At 44.7% G+C, this 22,746-nt stretch overlaps 1 protein-coding gene across 1 annotated transcript in view; it reads left to right on the forward strand.

Moving 5' to 3' along the window:
* Window positions 1–22,746, forward strand: part of PTPRF (protein tyrosine phosphatase receptor type F) — a 376,714-nt gene that overhangs the window by 247,819 nt on the left and 106,149 nt on the right. The window contains exon 6 of the mRNA XM_041483344.1: window positions 21,659–21,847. Within this exon, the coding sequence (XP_041339278.1) occupies window positions 21,659–21,847 (189 nt within the window). The remainder of the gene's footprint in view (window positions 1–21,658; window positions 21,848–22,746) is intronic.

Consider the following 22,746-nt stretch of genomic DNA (forward strand, 5'->3'; position numbering starts at 1 on the left):
ATTTCTGCTCAGTGCCTTATACTAAGTGATTCTTCCACTTGAAAACAGTGCTGGTAATTAGTCATAAATATGCAGTCGCTGGCCAGTCGCCATGGGTAGATACATACCACTGAAATACAATCTGGGAATTTTGAGATTGCTGTAGGTGCTTTAGAACATTCAAAATTAATGTCTTCAAATGAGTATCCCATGGGAGATTATGGTAATACTGATGTCCTCTTAAAACTCTGGATTGTTGAAAACACACATGAAATAATGGGTAATAAGAATTCATATAATCATCTCTGAAAAGTTAAACATGAATCAGCAAGAATTGATTGCTTTAAAAGACAAGAGTTTAATGATCCAAAGAGCAGCAATAGTAGTACTGTTCTATTCCTCAGTATGTAGCCCTGCAGAAAGAATTATCGTGATGCCATATAACAAAAACGTTAGAAAATCTAGTACAACTGTTTAAAACACCGATTTCAAGAGGTTTTTGATGATTATGAAAGGAATTGCACCAGATTTCTGCTGTTGCAATAAGTCCCTCTGTAGTACAATAAATGGAGCTGTGTGAACTGTGCAGTTTCATAGAAAGAGGTGCATACCATGCCTCCTACTACATTACGTATTCCCCCCAGAGTGCTTCCTTCTTGATGAGTTTCAGGGTTTCAGGTATGGAAAAGATGAGCTGTTACACTTGCAAAAAATCACTGCCTACAATCAGGTATCATTCCAAGAGCTAAGTCTCAGTAATTAGGAAAGGGAGCAAAGCACTTGCTGTGTTGCTGTGGTACAAACTGGTATGAGGCAAATTTGGACAGGACAGTGTGGGTTTGGATTGTGTGTACATGGGGCAGCTGCAGGTAGTGTTGCAACTGAATGTGTCTGTTACCATGTGGTATCCCTCTTCTTCAGACTGTTTTATGCTGTGCTTTTGGGGGTGTTGCTTTGCTGGCTTGGAGGTTTGTACAGGCAGCTATTCCCGTACAACCAGTAGTTGCAGATGCCAATCCTTTGCAAAGACAGCCAGCTAGGGCAGATCCCTGCACTCTTCATTTTAGTACTTGTGCACATCCTCAGCGAGGTCAAGATGGAGCCTTGTGCTCACTTGCAATAGGCTGGGCTTAGTCTTTGGTCACCAGCAGCCGTCCCATGACAGGGCTGTGAGGCTTCCTGCAGGGCTGGACACTGAATTACTCCAAGGTTCCCAGCCACCGTTTGGGAGCTGCATAAAAGAGCTTGTTTAGGTGAGGTGTCTGTGAAAGTGGCATTCGATGTCCCATCTCCCTTTCTCCCTACAGGGTGGCTTAATTCAGAGGCTGCCACCTGTGGAGATAGGTATCATTCAGAGTGAAATTACAGATAACCGACACGATCCCTGTCCTCATAAATCCCGAATAATTGTGACAAATGTCTGGAGCGCCGCAGGCTTGCAGTGCTCTGCCAGCTGCCCTGCCAGCCCGGCAGCAGTGACAGGGCCAGCAGCGTGTGAGGCAGTGGCAGTGTGGCTCTGTCCCAGGGCTGCCAGGACTCACTGCTGTCACCCAAGCTGGGGCTTTTAACTGTTTTCTGGCAGGCACAGAGGATCAGATCTGGTGAAAGCAGCCCAAATCGTAGCAGTTGTTGCCTGCTGCCCGATTCATTCATATTGATTGCAGACCCCAGTGGAAACCCACAGCTGAAATAGCAGAGTTTGCTGCTGGTTTCGCTGCATCAGCAGAATCCTGTGATTTTAGTAGCCTGAGATCAGAAGGGAGATTAGGTCATCTCTGCCAATGTCTTCACATCTCCAACAGTCACCAGATAGTCCTGTGATACACACAGACCTGTTCTTGTGCAGGAACCTATCCCAGCAGAATGGAAGGCTCAGGGGAGCTGCTCATACCAAGGCTCCTACAAAGCAGTGGAGGTATTTGCAAGGGGCTCATGCCATCCCTGCAAGTTGCACTGGGCTGCTCTGGTGGAGAAGCAGCCTTTCCTCTCCCACAGGTTCCATCTGCTTTTTCTCCCCAGAGATCTGTTACTGTTTCTGATTCCTCAGCTTTCTCTGGGCTTCATGGGATCATTCTTGATGCCACCCCAACCACTGCTCCCAGCCCCATGATACAGCTATGGCTGCTCTCTGCTGCTTCAGGAAAGCTGGGAAGGAAACAAAATATTGGGCATGCTACAAATAAAATTCCTCCCTGAGCGAAGTAAGCAGCTGTTGGAAGCCCTGGGCTACAGGAATTGATGAGAAGCCTCCAGCCCTCTCAGTGATGCGGGTGCTGCGTTGGCTTCACAGCCCAGGGGGCACTCTATGGTCCAAGAGCCCAAACTACTTCTGTGTGTGTGCACTAGGGATGCAGCTTCTCCAGTGAAGGAATTGTTTATAATTTTTTTTAATCTCCTCTGGAAAATCCCAAGTAGCAGTGAATCTGTCAACCTTCCTGGTGATTACTCAGTTTTGACTCAGCTTTCTGAGGAGGATTTGATGCCTGTCCCCAGGATGTCATGTGGTTCTGGGGGTGGAGGGCAGTAGCAGAGCCACACCAGTGCCTGGACAGCCACTGAGTTGGCCCAGCACCCTGTCAAGTGTCATGGGGGAAGGAGATGCAGTCTCTGTAATACATTTTTCTTTCATGCACTCATATTTTATTCTAATTTTAGCAGCTGGCAAAATGTAGGCTAAAAGGACATGTGGGGTTCTGTCCCAGTATATTGTTCCTCTCCTTTTGATGTTGCATTGAACTGGTTTACTCAGGAATTTTTTTTTATTTCTGAATTAAGGATGTGAAATTTCTCTCATTTTAAGATTTTTTTTAAATAAAGATATTAGAATATCTATGGGGCTGCCACATTGAGATCATTTCCTCCAGAAAGAGTGGTATTTAAAGCTAATCTTGCTTCAGTTTGTAAATTGCTTATTATGTGTGGTGCTTAGGTCTTGAATCTCTTTTCTTGGCCAGGGTGCGAAGAGCTCTAGGGGAAGAAGAGGAGTGTGAAAGGTGCAGCTGCATTTAAAACTGAAGTGCTCATTTTGAAATATCTTCCTGTAGGGATGGGAATTTTTCTCCCCAAAACAAGTATTTGGTTTCAGGCTGGCTGGAGACACATCCTTGAGGAAATAAAAGGAAAAAAAAAAAAGAAATGTCTGCAGATTCATTTTTCCATTACTTGGAAGTCATCTTGTATATAATTTAGATGGGTCTTAACGAGGCATAAAGTCACTTTCAGAAAATTGATGACTCTTCCTTTGCTTCTCTAAAATGAGGGCCTGGAGCCTTCCCTTTGTTCCTTTGGTGGGATCATCAGATCTGATTGCAGAAACCCGATGAAGCTCTTAATCCAAGCACCAAGTAACCACAGCTCTGGCCTTCTCCTCTTTATTGATCTTGCGGCTGGGCCACATTTCTATTTCAGCCTAGTATATACTCCATGTTTCCTTATCTCTAGTGAAACTCATCCCCGGCGTTTTTGGATTTGTTAACTCTTTAGTCACCAAACATTGTCTTGTAGGGTTAAGAGAGTCTGGGTGTACAGAGAGGACTTCTGCCATCTCCAGCTCTGAATTTGCACTCAAGTGGACAGAGCAGGACACAAGGCAACCAGGGAGTTGGGGTCTGTGCTAATCACAACATATTCACAGCCTCCAGTTCCACCTCTTTTTATCTCTTTCTCTCCTACTGCAAAGCAGGGTGCTGGCACTGTCCTTGTGGCCACATGATGGTGAGTCCCTGGCACTTGCCATGTTCTTGACTACAGTGGATTTGCCTCAGCAGCCTGGCAGGTAGGCAAGCCCAAAGGATAGCCAGGGCTTCTGAGAGATGCTGCGTGTTGTACATCCCCTGGCTCCTGATTTGCGAGTTCAAGCACACCAGAGATGCCGAAGGTGTGAATTTTTCATGGCTCTGTCCTCCCTGTGCCCCAGCGTGCTGTGAGCTGCAGTTTGCCAACTTGCTGCTTCGTAGCAGGAAAGGTCAGGAACCTCATAAACAAGGTGAGAAGCAGAGTGGGGCGGGCATGGCCACCGGGGCTGCTGATTCCTCCTGACGTTAGAGTGCTAATGAATGTTCTGTCATGGTCCCGTGAATATTGCAGGAAGCTTTCGCCTCCTGCCTCCACTGCCTTCGAGTTACCAAGGTTACCTGACGTGACTTTCCCGGGAGAGAGGAGCGATAGCTGCAGGTCGGCTCTCGAGAGCATCCTGCCTGCACAGCGGCGTGGGGAGTGTGGCCGGTGCAGCCTTGCCATCCTCCCGCTCCCTTTGGCTGCCATTCCCCTTGCTCCCACCCCACACTGCCGAAGGAGTCATCAGTTTCGTTTTATTTTGGAGTTTTTTGAGTAAGGATCATATTAATTTTGTTTTGCTTGCGTAACCCGGACTGTTATCATCCGACTAATTACTCACATTTTCCTTCAGACAGCAAATGGGAGAGATAAAACTGCAGCAGGTTTATGTGATTTCTGCTTATCAAATTACTGTAATTATTTGAAGAATGGCTTAAAATTGTATGGAGTAATGAATTTAATTATGAGTTTGCAGCAATGCCTTGTGTTGCATGCAGCTTGCAAATGGGCAAGTTTACGAGGAGCTCTTCACAAAGCAGCAGCAGGCAGGATTGCAGCACGCTCCTGGGAAGAGCCTCCAGCACCTCCATACCAAGGGGGGGTGCGGCACGCTTTGCAGGTTGGCTTGACAAATGGTGCTCATCATTCACCTGATCAGCTCACTTAGTCCAATGCTAATACAAAGCCAGGCAAGACAAAGTGCCGGCAGCCACCTGGTTGTGGCATGCTGCAGCTGGTTGCCTTTGCTGATCTCCTCAGCCCTGGGGCGTGCGGGGGACCAGCTCCTTTCCCGGACCTCCACACCCCCATGTTCAGAAGATCATCCTTGTGGGGAGCTGTCAGGGAAGGCAGCTCAGGCACTGCTGACAAACCTGTCCCACCAGAGCCACAGCCTGTTGCAACCTGCTCCAAACATTCAGAGTAGTGTTTGCCGCCTCTCCACTCCACACTAGGAGCAGCAGATTTTTTTCAGTACAGCACGGCAACCTGCCTGACTCCTGTGAGCTGTGGAGCACATTCTCTGCTCCCAGGATGTTCCCAAACCCTGCTAGGCAATTAATCTTTCCCACCTACTTGTACTTTTTTTACACCCCTGCTTAGTTCCAGGTGCTCTAAAAATGTGTGTGCTGCACTCCACCAAAGGGCTTCAGCCCCTCTTCAGTTTGGCAAATGGGGACATTGAAGCTCTCCATCCCCACATCCATAGGGCCAGTTAAACAACTGCACATTCCTGTGAGCTGCTTCCTGCCTGCCTCTTGTGCACAGATGTGGAAACTTTGTGTTTCCTGTTAGTTGAGGTAGTGACAATATATGAAATTTCAGTTCCTTGGTCTGTTGACTGAAATACAGACAGCAATGAGATGATTGTAGGAATAGTGAGATCTACAGGCAGGTGGTTCAGACTGGACAATGTTGTTAATGCTTTTTAACATTACATGCTGCTGGTATTTGATGCAGCTGGTGCTAAGTAACTGGATAAATAGCTAGAAAGGCTAGTCCATAGAGGTGCAAATCCAGATGAAATACTGTCTTTCAGACAAGGATTGTTTAAAAAGCAGGAATGTGTTCCTGAGAGATAGCCCAGCAAAAGTGGACCTCACTGACATTCCCCACAAAACTATTGTAGAATTAGACATAGGGCCAATAGAGTGAAGAGATTTGGGATAGATGCAGGTAGGCAGGGGAACAAAAAATGCAACCCTAGAGAACTGAAACTGGGTGTACAGGAAGTAGAAAAACTGCTGGAACTTCAGATCTCTGCTGAGATGTTCGTTGATTTATAAAGGATTATTGTTTTATCTGGTACAACCTGACTGTCATCATGTTCTGTGTGGCTTCAACCCTCATAACAGGGTTGATAGTTCAGGCTTAATTACTTAAAATATCACATATGAAAGGCAAAAGAATAAGTGGCCACAGGACATCCAATGTCTGAAACCTTGGCAAAGACAAAATGGCTTAGAGATGATGCTCATAAATGGTTCTTGGTCTGCAGCACAGTGATTACACTGTTAATTTTGGGATGTTTTAAATTAAAATAAAGGTAGCTGCCTTAAGAGGTTACCAAATTTTGTAAGGCAAGCCTGCTCTAATTTGAAATGTAAGCAATGCCTCGCATGCAAAGACAAGAAGGCATTAGCATTCAAAATCCTTGTCTTTCTTGACACGTGAATAAGGGAGTTTGTGTGCAGGATAGAGTTATACATGATACTATGTCTGTCTAAATGGAAGGTCAAAGCAGATTCTAAATGGTATTGACTTTTCAAAGAGCATGTCACAAGGCAAACCTGAATTCTGCATAATCCCTGCAGTTTTATGTAAGTGAGGAAGAAGTACAATGAGGGCGCCAAAAAGAAATGTTGTTGAAGCCATGAACCAGGTGCAATTTTTGGCAGCCTTTCCACAAACCTGCTTAAGGCAGGAAGAAAGAAAAGCCCGCTTTCATTTGGAAAACTCATAAAGATCTGTGCAACGAAGGCTGCAATTGTGAGTGTATTGATGGTGGTCATAAATACAGCTGAGTGACAGGAGATTGCAGGGTGTAGCCGCTTGCCCTGAGTCTGGCTGGCTGTGACTCCCAGGCTGACCTCCAGCCGTGGCCAGCCCCTGGTTGTGTCTCCAAGGAGAGTTGTTTTCTCCTTCCCATACTGACGTGAACTGTTTCCACAGTTCAGCGTGTGGCACAAGCGGAAGAGAATATTTGAAGCACCAGAGTGTGCTTCATCTCATTACCCTTAGTGGTTTTAGCCTTTTTAGCTACAAATGTTATTAAACATCATAAAATAGACCAGGTTTCTTTAAGTTCAGCTACAGCACTTTTCCCAGTTTGTGCTTGGATGAAAAAAGAAGACAGCGAAGGCTGTCTGTGAAAAAATGAGAAAATGAGAGTTATCTTAGATTCTTAAAAGAAGTTTGAAAACATGAAATAGAATGAGCAATAATATTTTGCCGACAAAGCTGCCTTCAGGAGGGATCTGTATCAGAACAAATAATAGTGGCTAAGGTTTTCTTCTCTCCGTCATTTTTAAAGGTCACTTCATGATCAAAATCTACTTGCTAATTTAATTTCTGTTCTCAGTGTAAATGTAAGATGATACTGTTGTTCTGTTTGCAGGTGGTTTGCAGGGGAGGATCAATCCTTTGTGCTCAATGTGTCACAGTTTGGGTCCAGACCTTGTACCTGTGGCAGCTCAGCTTCCCAGGCTGGTAGGGCCCTATTTCCCAACCCAGGGTTTCTCAGGTGTTTTAATCAGAGGGCCCTCTGACTTTCTGGAAAAAAGAGAAAAAAAAAAAAAATAAAACACCAATAAAACAAACACTATCCAGTGTAACGTTGCCTCATGGTATCAAATAAAAATTGTATTTTCACGTGCTTAATTTATTTTTCTGGCTTTGCTTGCTGCCTGAGTGTGTGGGCAGGCGAACTGTTGATTTGCCATTCTGTAGCAAACCAGAGTTGTTCATAAGCCACAAGTTGAGGGGGAGCTTTCTTGCTCTCCCTGCCTCACATTACCTTAGAGATTTTCTCTCCCTAGCTCTTTCCATTATTTTAGGATGCATGTTTCTGTCACAAGGCATGGAATCAGTTATGTTGCTGAGCAGAGTTCAGCAAAAATGAGAGAAAGAGAGAAGCCTAGGAAATGAAATGTTTTGGAGAGTCGGATTAGCTTTGTGTCAAGGACTCAGCAGACAATATGAAACTTGGGATTTTCAGCTCTCACATGGCCACATTCATAGCTTTTTCTGGGACATTCCCTTCCTGCTTTATCACAGGGAATGCATGGCTTCTGTAGAGATCTGCCTGAGGTCTGCTGTTGGGGAGATGTGGTGAAAATCCCAACAGCTGCTTGTCTGTCTCCTGGAGAGCCCTGTCTGCATTGTGAAGCTTCAGCAGCAGTTAGGTCAGATTGCATGGGTTTGTGGTTTCCCTGCCATTTCTGTCTCCTACAGAAACCCCTGAGATCTTGCTCCAGATCCTGAACCATGGGTCTGGTCACGAGCAGCTGAGCCTCATCTGGAGAAGACTGGGACTGTGTTGGTTTTCACTGATAGGATGAGGATCTGCTTTATTTTCCCTCAGGCAGGTCATGGGTCTAAAAACCCCTGTCTGAAAGGAAGGATGTTATTTTCCCAAGGAGTCTGAGCCCCCTGTGATCATCTCCACCATCAGAGACTCTTTGTGCAGGATGTCTCCTCCTGGCATTTTGTTTTGTTGTTGGCTCAGTAAAAATGAGCAGCTGAGATTCAGCCTATTCCACTTCTGTCCTTGGAAAAGATGTCCTCTTGTCCCAGGCAAGCTTGAGGCTGGCACCCCATCAGCTCTGAAAATCCCATCTATGTCTCTAGGGCTGCAGTAGAGGTTGCCCTGCAGAGTTTCCTGCTGATACTCTGAAAAGGGCCACACGGTGTTGTTTACTTGGTGCATGAAGGATGCCTAAGGCAGGAGTGCCAGCACTTCTCCTCTGGCTGAATTGTCCTGACACCTGTAGCCTATGCACTGTATAGTGAGCTGGGAAAAAAAGGATTCACATTATTTTTATCTGCAAGGAGATACCTGCCTCTGACATCCTCTAGGAAAGACTTACAGCAGCCTCTGCTTACAGAAAGTTTTCTTTTCTGCTAGCGGTTGCAGCTGGGAAAACCATGCCTCATCTCTTGCTTGTAATTACATCAGTAGAGTGTCTTGGGAGAAGGTTAAATAGTCTTTTGTATATCAAATAAAGCCAGTGAACTTCACTGAAATCATTTAATGAAAACAGTCCTGATTATCTATATATACTGCTGTGTGGTATTTTAAAAGAAGATCTTAAAGGGAAACATGGAATTGTTTAAGGCCTCTAAAGACTGTAGTGCAGAGGCTAGGCAGCAAATGCCTTTATAATCTGGGATCTGAAGTAGGCTTTGAATCCAATTGTGTTTTTTGCTGTTGTAAAACATGAGAGATTTTGATACAGTAACTCAGGTTTGATAGAGAATTTTCTTATTAACCATTCTTCATGCACATCAGATTTTAGAGACTGAGCTAAAGGGCTCTGTGCATCAAGGATGGAACTGACTCAAGGACAGAGCTATTAAGGTGTGTAATAATCAAGAGAGGAGAATTAATTGTCTTTAATTTGGCATAAATCCCAGGGACCATAACTCAGGTTATTAGGAATTCAGGGCCTATTTCCAATTAGTTATACTCAAGCATGCTCTCATATCCAGCTTTGGGAGTGTAATCCGTGAATGTGTTAGCACAGCGATGGTTGACATGCTAATAAAGGACAGCACTGCCTGACCCCTGCGTGTGTGGTCACTGCCAGCCCGTGTTTGCCCAGCAGTAAATCAAACTGTGCCATTGCTTTATCATTTCTGACACCTTGCAGTGAGCAGCTCAGTGCGTGTCAGCTGCTTGGGCAGTCTGTGCAGACAAAATCACCTGGGCTGTGCTGGAGCAGGTCAGAGAGGCAGCTGTGCCTTTTACATGCTTTTTTAGTCTTCGAGCTTCCTTCTAAGACATCTGCTCCAGCAAAGCCTGGGTGTCTGCCCTTTAGGTGTATGAAATGTAAATAGTGCAATTGTTATCTGTACCAGAAAATCTGGTCTAACCTGAGCTGGGTTAAAGAAAGATGTAGCAACACTTTTCTGAGTTGGCAGCAGCAGCAAAAGCACGTACTGCGACTGCGTGGCTCCAAATGCAACACCTCCGTGCTGGAAACGTGGGAAAGACTGAGGGACTGCTCAGCCATGGGCAGCCAGGCACCCCTGCATGTACCTGCAGAGTGGGGCAGAGGTGCCACGTCCTGTCCCACAGAGGGCTGGCTACTTCATACACACCAGGAAATTGAAAAAAACCACAGTAATATCACTCTTACTGTAAAGCTCTGTGTAAACATCTGAGGGTTTTAAGGAAATGTGGACCTGGAGAGCCCTTAGGTCTTGCAAGCCAGGCCGTGTGTGGCTTCCATCAAAACACCAAAAAAGGGATGGCAGGACCAGTTGTAGCCAGTGTGTATGTGAGGGGCAGAAGGAAAGATGGTTCAAAGCAAGGGAGACAAACCAATTCATGCACTCAATTCCCCCTGTAATAATTTTCTGAGACCTGCAACCCCATGGAACTTTAGCCCATGTCTGTCAAATGCTGCCTGTCAATCAGAAATGAAACAATACTCAGATAGGGCACAGCACAGCGTCCCCTTATAGCTGTTCTCAATTTTGTTTATCCTGAACCTTGACTTTATTGCATGAGTAGATCCTGAGAAGTCCACAGTGGCTGCCTCGTCCTTACCCCCTTCTGTGATTTCCCAAATCAAAAAGAATAAGAATTAAGGAAACCTCAATAGCCACTGTGGAAAGTGTTCCTTCCAGCCACTAATGTATGGAGCTAGTGGAGGAATCTTCCTAAAAAAAGCTGGAATGACAGTGCAGTTGCAAAATAGCAGGTTGTCTTTAAGACTTCAAGGCCAACAATCCTTCCATTTTCAAGAGAGGAAAAACCTTTTTAAAGCTTCCCTTAATTTAATTTTCCAGCACAGTGAAGCTGAAGCTTGCCAAATCCGGGTATCTGTGTAGCTTTCTTGGTTTTATTTTGCAGATGTAACATTTTGGGGGAAAAGGCAGGAACCATTTTTAAAGAAAATACAACCTTCCACCTGGCAAGTCAGAGTACCATGCCACCAAACTGTGCAGCCCTCCTCACTTGCCAGAGAAAAGCAGGGGAAACCCACAATTTCTGTAGTAGTCATTTGATAAAATGAACCTTTGACTACCAGCAAATATGTCTAAAGTTAGGGAATGCATTTTCCCTGAACAGGAGAGGAACTTCAGCTGATTTCCTGCATTTGGTTATATTAAGATGAGTACCACAGGAGCCAAGAGGTGCCTTTTTTTTTTTTTTTTTTAATCCACTTGGTCTTGATGTGATTTCACTGCCAGCTTTCCATTTATCTGTTGTGTGCTCTTTAATTCATGAGGGCCTGCACTGGGGACTTGTTTAAAATCTTGGCTGAAATTGTCAGCCACTCCTTTTATTGCACATCTTTCTGAAAAGATGGGTGTTGTGGCGCAGCAGTAAATAGGATATTGAGCCTCTGCAACACTTGCTATCTGTAAAAAGAAGAGTATGTCCTCTGTTAAACTCTGAGTAATTACATCACCCCAGCATTAAAAACCATCACTTGTCTGGCAACAGTGTCTTACTTGTGTTTGCATGTAGCCATTGGTTTACTGTGGGCCTTCCTACATCCTCCTGTCTCTGAAAGACTGTTAGGGTAACCAGAGTCTCCAGCTAAAGTGATGTTGGAGGCAGTGCAATTAATGGATTTTCTAGAAAGTGATGGTTTAACATAAGACGTAAAACATAATAGGAGGATATTTCTGTCTTCGGCTCTGGTCAAGGCTTGCTGTGTTTTCTCTTTTATAAAAAGTCAGTGCCCCACCAAGTAAATAAAGTTATTTACCCAAGATATTTTCTGTGATGGAGTATTTTGAAACTTCTGCATGGAAAGCAGTGATGCCATGTCACTGATCTGTTTGGTGTAGAGGTTAAGTTAAATTAAAGCTCTTTTTACAGTTCTTGAGTGGCTTCCGTGCTAGCAGACCCTCTGTACCTGAGCTGGCTGCAACAGAACAAGTCCACTGAAACTTCACATTTATTGTTTCATTTCTCTGAAAAAAAAGGTACCGGAGAAACTTTGTCACTGTCACAGAACTACCTTATGTCAATATGTGAATATTTCTTAGAGATTTTTAAAGGTTACTTTATTTCTGAATACTACAAAGAAGTAATGCTTTGGACTATAAATTTAATTTGTGTTTTACTGTATTGGCCTTTACTGGAACTAGTTCTATGTACTGTTTTTGCTAGCTATTTTATATGATTTATGAGCATTTGCTCAAAACTCAGTTTGCCACAAGTAAGGAAATGGCAGACAGAACCACGTGCGTGAGAATCTAATGATAAGGCAGGAAGGGATGGTGCTGGAGGAAGGGTGTAGAGTAAGGGAAGAGGTGATATGGAGAGGTAGCAGAGCAGGCTGTTGAGCACCTGGGCTGGTGCTTTTCAGCTTGCTGGCTGCAGAGGAGCTTTGCTTTTGTAAGAACTGTGTTCATCCTCCTTTCCCACACCCACACACTTTGATTGCTGGCTTTGGGATTCAAAGTTTCACAGCATCACAGAGCAACTTCATCCCATCTTCATTCACAATTTTGGAGGTTGATTCCAAAAAGTTTCATTTTAGTCCTTGAGATCAGAGAACAAGAAGGTGTTTCAGGAGGACGCTCTTTGGGAGCAGAGGGAATCCTTTTTTTCCTTTCCTGGCTGGTTGTGAATGCCAAAAGTAGAGTATTTTTGTGCTTTCTCTAACAACTTTCTAGTTCCTCCCCAGCACAACTTTAGGTTTCCATTTCCAGGCTGGGCAGCCTTCCAGCCAATATGCCCCCAGCCTGTAGCTCCGTGTGGTATTTTTTTGACCCAAGTGCAGGACCCCACAGTTGGCCTTCTTGAACCTCACAGTTTTGGCCTCAGCCAGTCAGTCCAGCCTGTCCAGATCCTTCTGCAGAGCCCTCCTGCCCTCCAACAGACGGACACTTCCACCCAGCCTGGTGTGGTCTGCAAACTGACAGGGTGCCCTCAATCCCCGTGCTGTTTGCTAACTTCCAGTTACCTGGTACCTCAAGGGGCTTTGTTTGGGGATCCTGGGGAGGGTGGAAGACAGAAAAGAGGGAGGTCATTCTCTCCTGCAAGAGTCAGCAGTCGTTGCTCATCCATATTGTCTGAAGACCTTCCTTTCTCAGTAGCTTAGATGCAAGGAAAAACAGTACCTTTTATTTCCCATGCTGGAACAATTGCTGGAAAAGAAGACTTTTTCAGCAGGACATTTTGTCAAAACACACAACTTGTTCACATCCTTAAACAAGGTTTTTGCTTGAGACTTGCTGGCCAGTGATGCTCTGACAGGCTGCAATGTTCCCCAGAGCAGGAGAAGCCTGGATTGACAATGATGCAACAGGCTGCAGAAAGGAAGCAAATCAGATTTTAACACAATCTAGCCCTTTCAGTAGGAGTAAAGTGACCGAAAATCTTGCATTCTGGCCTGTGAAGTGGAAATGAACAGATTTAGTATTCCAGCTGAGCGGCAACAGGAATGCTTCACTTTAATCTGAAACTTGATGTTAGAAAGCGTGGGAGAGCTCTGCTGTCAGATTAACTCCGTTCTCATGCCCTTTTCCCTGCACTGAACTGCAACCAAACATACATGGATCAAAAGTCAAATGCTCTATTAATTTAACCACACGTTGGATTTAATGGCATATGGTAATGCATTATTGATTGCACATCTTAAAACTGAAAATCTTTATGCTAATAACACCTCACATCAGGGCAGGTAGTATGAAAAATGCAGTGGATTAATAAATGACTTTGACTACGAGTAAGAGCTGCTGCCATGCTTTTCCTTGTAAAGATTGCAGTTTTGGGTGTGTTTTAGTGGGGGTGTGTTTATATATTCTGTCACAGGGAAATGTGCAGTAGCAATAATTATGTTGTATTTCTGAGTATAAAATATTAGAATGTAACAATGGTTTGAAAACAGTTCTACAGGCAGTTACATTCAACAGCTGGTACCAACAAATGGCACAGTCCTGCCTGAAAGCACAGCATGGTCGACTTTCACTGTTCTTTTACTATGGAGTCTTAATAGCTGGCTGCAAAACCCTTCTGAATTCATGTTTTTGAAGAACTTTTGTGAGTTTTTTCAATGCATACTTCCAGCTGATGAGGGTTTTTTTGTAGTAGTTACTGAAAGAGCCTAGCCTTATTTATCAGCTGTTGGATATGACCCAGAAAACTCTATTTTTACCTACTTGAAATCATGCTGTAATTTTGAGGGAGGAAATAAATTTATTTTTTTTTCCTCGCCAAACAAGGATTTTAAAAAGAGTGCTTGCTCAGCCAGGGAGTCTTGCAGTTATGTTCTATTTCTGTGCAAGCTCTTCCTCATCCACATTTTTGACATTTCTTGATGTAGTTTTTGCTGTGCTATACACGGAACCTTTAAATGACTCTGAGTGCCATAAAGTCTAAGCTGTTTTAGTACTTCACTAACATGACCAACTAGATGCTCTGTTTTTTCAGGAAAATGCTTGTTTTGATGTGTCTTTGGCTTTGAGTTGTTCGTGGGCACTGCTTTGCACTTGTGGCAGAGTAGCAGGCTTGGAGCAGGAGGTCCAGGCTGTTCCTCACATCCTAAGGCTTTGTATCACACTTCCCAGTACTCTGTGAGGCTGTGTCATCACCTTGGAGAAGCTCTGCCCTGTGGCACAGAGTTTGTTTGGCCTAAGCAGAGAAGCTTCTGCTATCATCTTTCTTCTGGAGTTTTTAAATTCTTTCAAATATATTTGGTATCTCAGTCTTGGAAAAACTTGAGTTTAGGACCAAGGCTGCAAGTGTGATTGTCATGATGAGGAAACCAGAGTGAAAAGCCAGAAGAGGTAGCTGGGTTGACAGAAGGATGTTGTGGTGGTAGGGATTTCGTAAATGCCACCTCTGACTGTTGCAATCTAATCTGATCAAGCTGTAAATAATTGTTTTCTTCCAGGATGGGTTGAGGTCTCCTAGTTGGCAGCAAATTCCTCAGCTGACACAATATAGGGCAGAAGCTGTTATTACTTAGGAAGATCCCTAAACTAAGAACTGCAACAGTGGGTTGTGGGTGCATACCTTTAACTTGGCCAGGTTTGTGACTTACCTCTGCTCTGCGTCAGCTTCAGCAGCTGTTAATCATCTTTGTGTTGACTCTGTCAAGCACAAGATTATCTGTGAAGGAGAGAGAGGCCACTGTTGCCCAGTGCCAGTGAACGTGGCAGATGTGGGGTGCTCAGTCCTGGGAGGGGACAGGTTGCTGCCGTGACTGTGTGTTACCTGAGCACTGTGCGTGGAGAGAAGCAGCGCAGGGACTTGGCAGGAGCACAGCCTGATTCCTCATCCGAGCAAGTTGGGAGGTGCTGCTTTGTCTTACTCTTGGGAGCACCTGCCTCTGCAAAGCCATCCTGCTCCCTCTGAGATAACCAGGTTCTTGGGTATGGCCAACTACACTACTGAGAAACTATTGGTAGTGTGTAAATGGAGATAATTGCTGTCCAGACATGAGAGGACAATGTCAGCAGTGCCCTTGTGGCACTGGAAGGGTAGCACTGTCTCCGTCGGCTGTTTTATGGGCTCATAAGCTCTGGAACAAGCAGGTCCCATGAGCTCCCACACTGTGAGCCCCTGGAGCAGGAATCTGCTTGACAGTTTGTCCTCTTCTGCCGTGTCTAGTCTCGTATTTTCTTGAATTTTCCTTACAGTACTTTCTTTGTTTTGAACTGACTCAGATTCTTTCTTTTGTGAGCTGTTTTGCTGGTGCTGTGATCTTTATAAGAGATAGCAAATACTTTGTTTACTGTAAGCTCCTGTGCAGTAATTCATGTGGTTACACCATGAAACAGAGAAGTCCTTCTGGAGCTTGTTTCCACGCCCACCCATTCATCTGTGCCCTTCTCCCCATTTTCAGTACGCGGCTTCAGCATGTCACGTTGGCATGATGTCATACAAAGCCAGCAGATTTGTCATTAAAAGCCTTGTCATCAATAGATGACTGTTTGTATTTTCTGCCTGCCTGAAACTGTTTTATACTTACTAACCCAGTAATTAAGACTGTTCTGCCTTTGAAACAGGTTGGTTTCACTGCCCCACCTTTTCCTCAGGCAATTACAAGGCGGTGCCAATGTCGAGGGGGGTATTCATTAGCCTGGATGAGACTTGGCTCCCACAGCCTGCTCGCTCAAATGCGCTCCGCCTGCCACTCCCCGCATGGGTGGAAGCCCAATACTGGGCAGCCCCTGGAGACCATGAATTTGGATAATATTTGTGGTGCACCTCTTGAGGGGCATGTGTAAGAAGGATGCAGAAAGAGAGCATTGCCTCAAAATGGCTGATAAAGCGCTCTTTGTGCAGCTTCAGTTGAACCTGAACAGAGTGATGTCAGGGTTTTCTTATCATGTAAAACGATGCCATTCTTCTGGGCCGCTGGATTGCTCGGCTGCTTTTGATTGTCTTGAGGTAATTGAATAGCTGTGCCATGTAACCTGTGCTGAAGGAATCAGGGCTGTTTATTCAGCAAACAGACGTCCTGCTTTGTGGTGTGCTTACAATGTTACTGGCTTGCGTCTTTCATTAGTAAATATTGCCAACTACCCAGGCTATCGTCCTTGCACTGATAATTTTGCGTTTTGTGTCGCAAAGAGAGATTTGGAAGCTTGCAACATTTGCGAAGTAATTCCTTTGATCCATCAGAAAAGAGTCTGTCAGTAGACAAGGGTTATCGCTGCAGCATCCTGTGCTACGGTGCATCAAACCACCACATCTGGGCAGGATCAGTTCAGCCCTGGTGACGTGAACTGGGTGTGAGCCCAGCCTGCCTCACCAAATGGATAAGGAACATGTGAAATAGCTTTGGTTTGTATATCCTGCTCCTGTGCAATGCTGACCACAGTCAAACACATTTATCAGAGATCTCTCTGCCCTCAATCCATTTCCTGGCTTGTCCCTAGCACCACACACTCCTGAGTGGTTTCAGATAGCTGGCAGAACTGAAAACAAAGCAGCTTTGTGTTTTAATCATCCCTGCCGAGACTCTAAAATTGATGTTGATCTGGAAGTTCCTCAGCTGATGCAGGCTGGCGGCAGCCAGTGGCCCAGATAAGCCATTTCCAACCCTGTGTGGGGATAAGGCCCAATATCTCACTTGAAAGGAGTTGAGAGCACCCCTTCCGCTGGGGCAGTGGTTTTGATAGATTGTAAGAGATTTACCCTCGCAGCTGTAGCTGTAATGTATAGAAAAGCTACTTTTTCCTATTTTCAAATTATATTTGGTATCATTTTTTAACTCTCCCTCAGCAGTCTGAACAATTGGACTCATGATAGTAAGCAAGCCTGGCTTTTATAGGAAGAAGAATGTGACAAATAACTCCCGTAAACGTGTTTACAGTTTGCACTATCATTTCTAAAATACCATTTCCTACGTTGACACAGAGGAAATAAAGCAGTGGTAGGGAGAAGGTTCTACAGGTGCCAAGTCAGGATATGACCCCCCAAAACACAAATGCTTGGCTGCAAGAACCGTGAGTGCTGTACAGTGTTTGTGCTGGTAGCAATTTGATATTCAGCTCCTCCAACTTTTCTGTCCTGTGAGAGATTACAAGTTTTCAGCAAAATCCTGGGGGTAATCCTGCAGGATTCAGCTGTCAACAGCTGTGCTCACCACAGACTCCTCTGCAGGCCATTTTTGCAAGCAGCTGTTTTCTACACACCATTCCATGCTGGGGCTGATCCGTGCTTCTTGTAAGACGAAAATTGCAGTTGCCTCTATGTCCCTTATCATCACTTGATATTTCGAGTGATGCAGAAAATAAGGACACACCGAGGGGTATGTCTCTCACAGCAGCATTCTCAGGAAAGGTAGTTTTCTGGGGAGCTGGGGAACAGGCTATGTAATTGTAGCTGCTCTGAAGGAGGTCTCTGCTCCAGTTTGGGGCTGTGGGAAAGGTTTCTTACCTTAGCTTTTCCCTTAAAGATGAGAAATCTTTGGCACAAAAGAGCTGTATGAGAGCAGGGGTTAGATTTCTGTCACCTCAGAAAGAAGATTAGCAAAGGGAGCTGTCAAGTGAGAGGAGATATCCTCTGCCCATGCTGTCATGCTAGATGCCAGAGGGACATTCCTGTCTCCTTGGTGACTGCTGCTAGCAAGACCTTAGCCTGGATGTGGATTTTGTAAGTTTCAGTTTGTAACTGCAAAACCCACTTGTTCTTTTCTCTCTTTTTGTTTCCCCTCTCTTTTCCTCCTGCTTCTTTCCTCTATTCCTGCTTTATCATTTCTGCTGCTGCTGCTCTAGTCTATGAAGGCAGTTAGAGCTTGCAGTGCCCCCAGAAATTCTGTTGTGTCTACATTTTGCTTGCTCTAACCTAATGTCTGCCTTCTGAAAGTACCTGAAACCCAGAAATAAAAACTGGTTTCGATGGTATGCACTTGAAAGCAGATTCATAGCCTGTTCTAATGTGCAGTGAAGGCACACTGGCTATCCTCAAATAAAACCAAGTGCTGACAGCCTCATTTTCTCAAATAAGAGTATCCTCGTATTGGCTGGAATAGGAGGTTGGCTATTACTGACAAGCTCCCTGTGCAGACAAGTTAGTACAGTGAGCAAGGCTGAAAGGAGCCGAGGCATGACTGAGCCTCATAATTATATCCAGATTAGACTTTTGCCTGAGGGCAAGGCACGGCAAGAGCAGCTCTGAACTCCTATCGTGGTCTGTAGTGTTTGAACACAGACAGATCCCTTGCTGTCTCAGTGAAGTCAGCAGCGCCAAGCCCGGCTGGAACGAAGCCCTCCCTGTTATCTCTACAGGAGTGTTGCTGACGGGGCAGGTGTGGGCTTGTTCTGGGCTGTGCTCTGCGGTCTGACCAGCTCAGGTTTTCTCCAAAGCCACTCTTTTCCAGGAGGGTTTTGGGGGGCTGCCAGAGCCACACAATACAGGGGAGACCTGGAGTGGTTGAGGTTTCCCATTTCATGATGGTACAGGGATACCTTGGACCACCTCTGGAGAAGGTGCTTGTTCTCCTCTTGAGCTGTATCCCCAGATGTTCTGAGCTTGTCCCTAGCGCATGTTCCCTGAAGCTACCACGGAACTGACAGCAGGTGAACTCCAGCCTCTGGGTGTCCGAGGTGTCATCAGAGACCAGCTGTCAGATTTCCCTAGGCATCTCATCACACAATGATGTGACCTGGGACTACAGCTCCTGGAATCACACTGCTGCTCTTAAACACCAGTGCTGCCTCTGTGTTTGATTGACAGGGGATCAGGCAAGTCCTTGCTTGGTAGATGCAGGCATGCACAGAAACTGGGCTGTACCAGTACCAGTGCTAGCCCAGGAAATGTGCTGCGGCTCTGACTATGAAGGATGCATCATTTCTCTACTACTGTCATTTGCCACAATAGTTTTGGGGCTTGTATGCAGTTAAGAGGGAAAAGACTGCGCTGCATGAACCTTGCATGGTTGGCTGTGTCCAGCATGGCATGGGGTGTGGGTACTGAGGATCATGACCTGGTGGTGATGATCCTGTGCCCCTTTGTTCAGCTGATGAGTGCCCAGTGTTCTCACTTGGGCTCTGTAATGACTTGGTCTTGCAGGGGGTGGATGGTGTGGGAGCAGCATTGTATTTAACCTTGGAGTGCAGAAAAGGCTTGAGCCAAGAGTTCTAGTACAGCAGAGGCAGCTTTGCTGCTGGGTGTTTGTAATCAGTGTCTCTCTGTTGTACTCTGTGAAGTCAAGGTTAGATGGTGTAATTCTACTGGTCTGTGGCTCATCACAAACTGCTAATTTTGATTGAACAGTCACTCCAGTGCAGCAGACTGGTCATGTACCTGTGGATCAGACACTGTGAAGGACTCTCTGGTCTTTCTCCTATCTGTGGTCAGGGATCATTGCAGACAGGAAAGAGATTTCATGTACAAATGCTGGTTTATTTCAGGTTTGCTTTTAGCTATGTGCTAAACCTCTACACTGACTTTGGACGAAGTTAACTGGGTGATACTTAACTCAGTGCATTCTTTGTAAAATCTTGTGCAAACCAGAAAAGATTGTCAATGGTAATTGTGGTGATTAGATTAGATCACTTCAGGGTTTCAGCCTCCCCAGAGTAAACATCTGTTTTCAGTACCCTAAATGGAAAGGTGCTGCACTGTAGGCAAACTTGGCCTTCCTTAATCCGAGGGACTGTCATTATTTACTGCTTTTTCTATGTCTCTTCCTTTGCTTCTAAGTCTGTACAATGTTGTACTTTTGTGTGTACCCTTCTTTTGTTTCTTTTCAGCCATGTAGGAGTATACATTGTGGTTGCTCAGTATTGAGTGCTTCTGTTGCTTGCTGTTGAATGCTGGTGCTGGTGTCATTCCAGTTAAGCTCTATGTACCTTTTGTCTCTGAAAATCAATGGAGAGCAAATTTAAAAGGAACTAAATTTTATAGTACCTTTCATTAAAAAAAAAAAATAATTCCATTTATGTTTGCTCATGATGAGAGAGGTTCTCAGGAGGTCGATCTGGGAGACAAAATACAGTTTGTGCTTTTAATAAACATCAGTAACCTTTTTTCCTGTAGAAAACCTTGAATGTTTCATAGTCACTCTCATCTAAATTATATTCCTAGGTATTTTTTTGTTTCTAGCAGCTTTTGTCTTGTGCTACAGTCTTGATGTGCAGTCAAGGGTCTTGGGAATTCTCTAGAGATCTTAGGTAGACATATGCCAGATTTGCTACCACAGGCCATGTTCATGCTGCAGGTGTGGCAGCAGAGGTAGAAGGAAGCACCTGAGGTGACCTATTGCTGGTATCTTCCTGTGAGGAGTACAGATGTGCAGTGATAGCAGGAAAAATCAGATTGCAGCAAGTTCAGACTCCTCTGGGACTTGGGAAGATGCTAAGGTCTTGTTTGTTTAAACACTGCAGTGGGCTGGAAGCCTTGCGGAATTGGATTTGCCAAAGAAGAAGTTTGCTTAAGGTTCCTTAAAACAGGGAAAAAAGGAACACGCTGAAAATAATTGAGTTGCTGGTGCTTTAAAAGCTTTTTAATGTTCTTCAAGTTCTTTTTTTCTGCGAAAGTATGTTCTTTTGATTGCAGTTCAGGCTTAGCAGAGTACAGTACATCTCACCACAGAATGAATAAGTGAGCTCAGTTCTGCAGCTGCTATTGAATGATGATGTTGGAGCATGCCTTGGCTTATCAGTGAAGGCTGCCTAATGTATTCCACCCAGCCTACCTGAGCGTGCTCTGCAGCAACAAACCCAATTAACTGTTTTTCTACCTACTGTATGAATGATTTCAGCGGTTAAGGAGGGTGCTTTTTTTCACAGTATTGTAGTAAGCCATGCCAGAGCATGCACTGGCCATTTCTTGCATGTCTCTGTTGCTTTCTGCAGCCCAGAAAATGCTCCAGGAGCTTGCCACAGCACAGTCTGGCCAGGCAGCTCATGAGCAGAGTGTGGCTCATTAGCTTTACATTCATTAGTTTCTAAAAGCCTTCAGAATCAGATTTGGAGGCATGAGGAAGAAATTTACAGTCTGTCCTACCAATGTGACAGAATGATCCTAGTCAAAAAAAAAAAGAAAAAAAGGCCCTCTCTGGACCTTTCTAAGGGATTTTATTGTTTAGTTGTTGTTTCTCAAGATGCCTCAAACTATGTGGCTTTGTGTTTGTCTGTTATCTTTAACTCGGTCCTCCCACAAAAAGTCAAATACCTGCTTTTACTGAATTATTAACAACAATGGATGGAGCTTACGTATCAGTGAAAATTATGAACGTTTCCCAAGGCAGTTGATTTAAATGGAGTTAAATTTAGTGGAGGCTTCTGTTGGTGTAATGAATGCTCATTACAGAGCCTAATGTGCTTTAAGGGCTTGATAACCTTCTCAGTAGGGGAATCAGGCTGCTGTTTTCCAGCAGAGGCACAGATGCTGTAGGGTGGCACTGCTGTCACTGCAACTGTATCCCATTCCTAGGCTGGAGTGTTTCTCTTTAACCTTGTGTGTTTTTTCCTCTTGCAGAAGACCACCTCCCAGCTGGCTTCCCAACCATTGACATGGGCCCGCAGCTGAAGGTGGTGGAAAAGGCCCGCACAGCCACGATGCTCTGTGCTGCCAGTGGTAACCCTGATCCCGAAATCTCCTGGTTCAAGGACTTCCTGCCCGTCGACACTGCCACCAGCAATGGGAGAATCAAGCAACTCCGCTCGGGTAAGGTAGCGAAGCAAGTAAGCATTCCCAGCCTCCTCACTTTTCCTCCCTTTTCTCTTTACATGCTGCTGTTATATTTTCTCTGAAATGCAATTCTAAACCCAAATGTCAGTTTGCTCTGAGCTTGTTTTTTTTATGATGTACAAACAGTTTTTGGAGCTGATCCTCTCTGGCAGGATATTGTGGCTTGTTAAAATGTCTGTTAGAGTGGACATGCCTTTTGGAACATCACCTGGATATCTTGTTTGATAGACTGTCTTGATATTGCCCCAAATCCTTTGTAGGCTCAGACATTTCACTACCAACTCAGTGGGTCTGAGGTGTTTTTAATAGGAACATAGTGCAAATCAGGATAATGAGATACTGGTTGAGATTTTACAATCACTGGTCATGTGCAACTTTACTCTTTACACAGACTCTGCAAGACAATGCTCTGCTTTCCGCTGAGCTCATCGCCGTCCTTATTATGTGACACCACAAGCATAAAGAAAAATCCAAAAAGCAGCAATTCTGTGAATTTCAAAGGAAGGTGGACACAGTTTTGAAACACACCATTTCTTTTTGCTTCTTTTGTGCGACAAGCCAGATACTAGCTTTTGAAATACAGATGGTTATTTCTTGGGAGTGGCTAAGAATGCACTCATTTTAGCAAGGAATTCTTGTTTTTCTACTGCACTGTTCAGTCTCCCAGGACTGTAAGGCCCATTAGAGAATTAAAGGAAATAAAACATTGCTTTATTCACTGGTGAAGTGGAGCTCCACAGTGTGAATTAGAGTGACTGTTTAACAAGACACAGCACAACTACACAGCAGCTTTAGTCTGGATGAAAAAGCCCCCAGTGCCCTACACAAATTGTAGAAGAGACCAGAGCTGGAACAACTTTGGTCTGGAGGGGTCT

The sequence above is a fragment of the Pyrgilauda ruficollis genome, unplaced genomic scaffold (assembly GCF_017590135.1).
Source record: "Pyrgilauda ruficollis isolate IOZ18807 unplaced genomic scaffold, ASM1759013v1 scaffold6, whole genome shotgun sequence".
NCBI classification, from domain to species: Eukaryota; Metazoa; Chordata; class Aves; order Passeriformes; family Passeridae; genus Pyrgilauda; species Pyrgilauda ruficollis.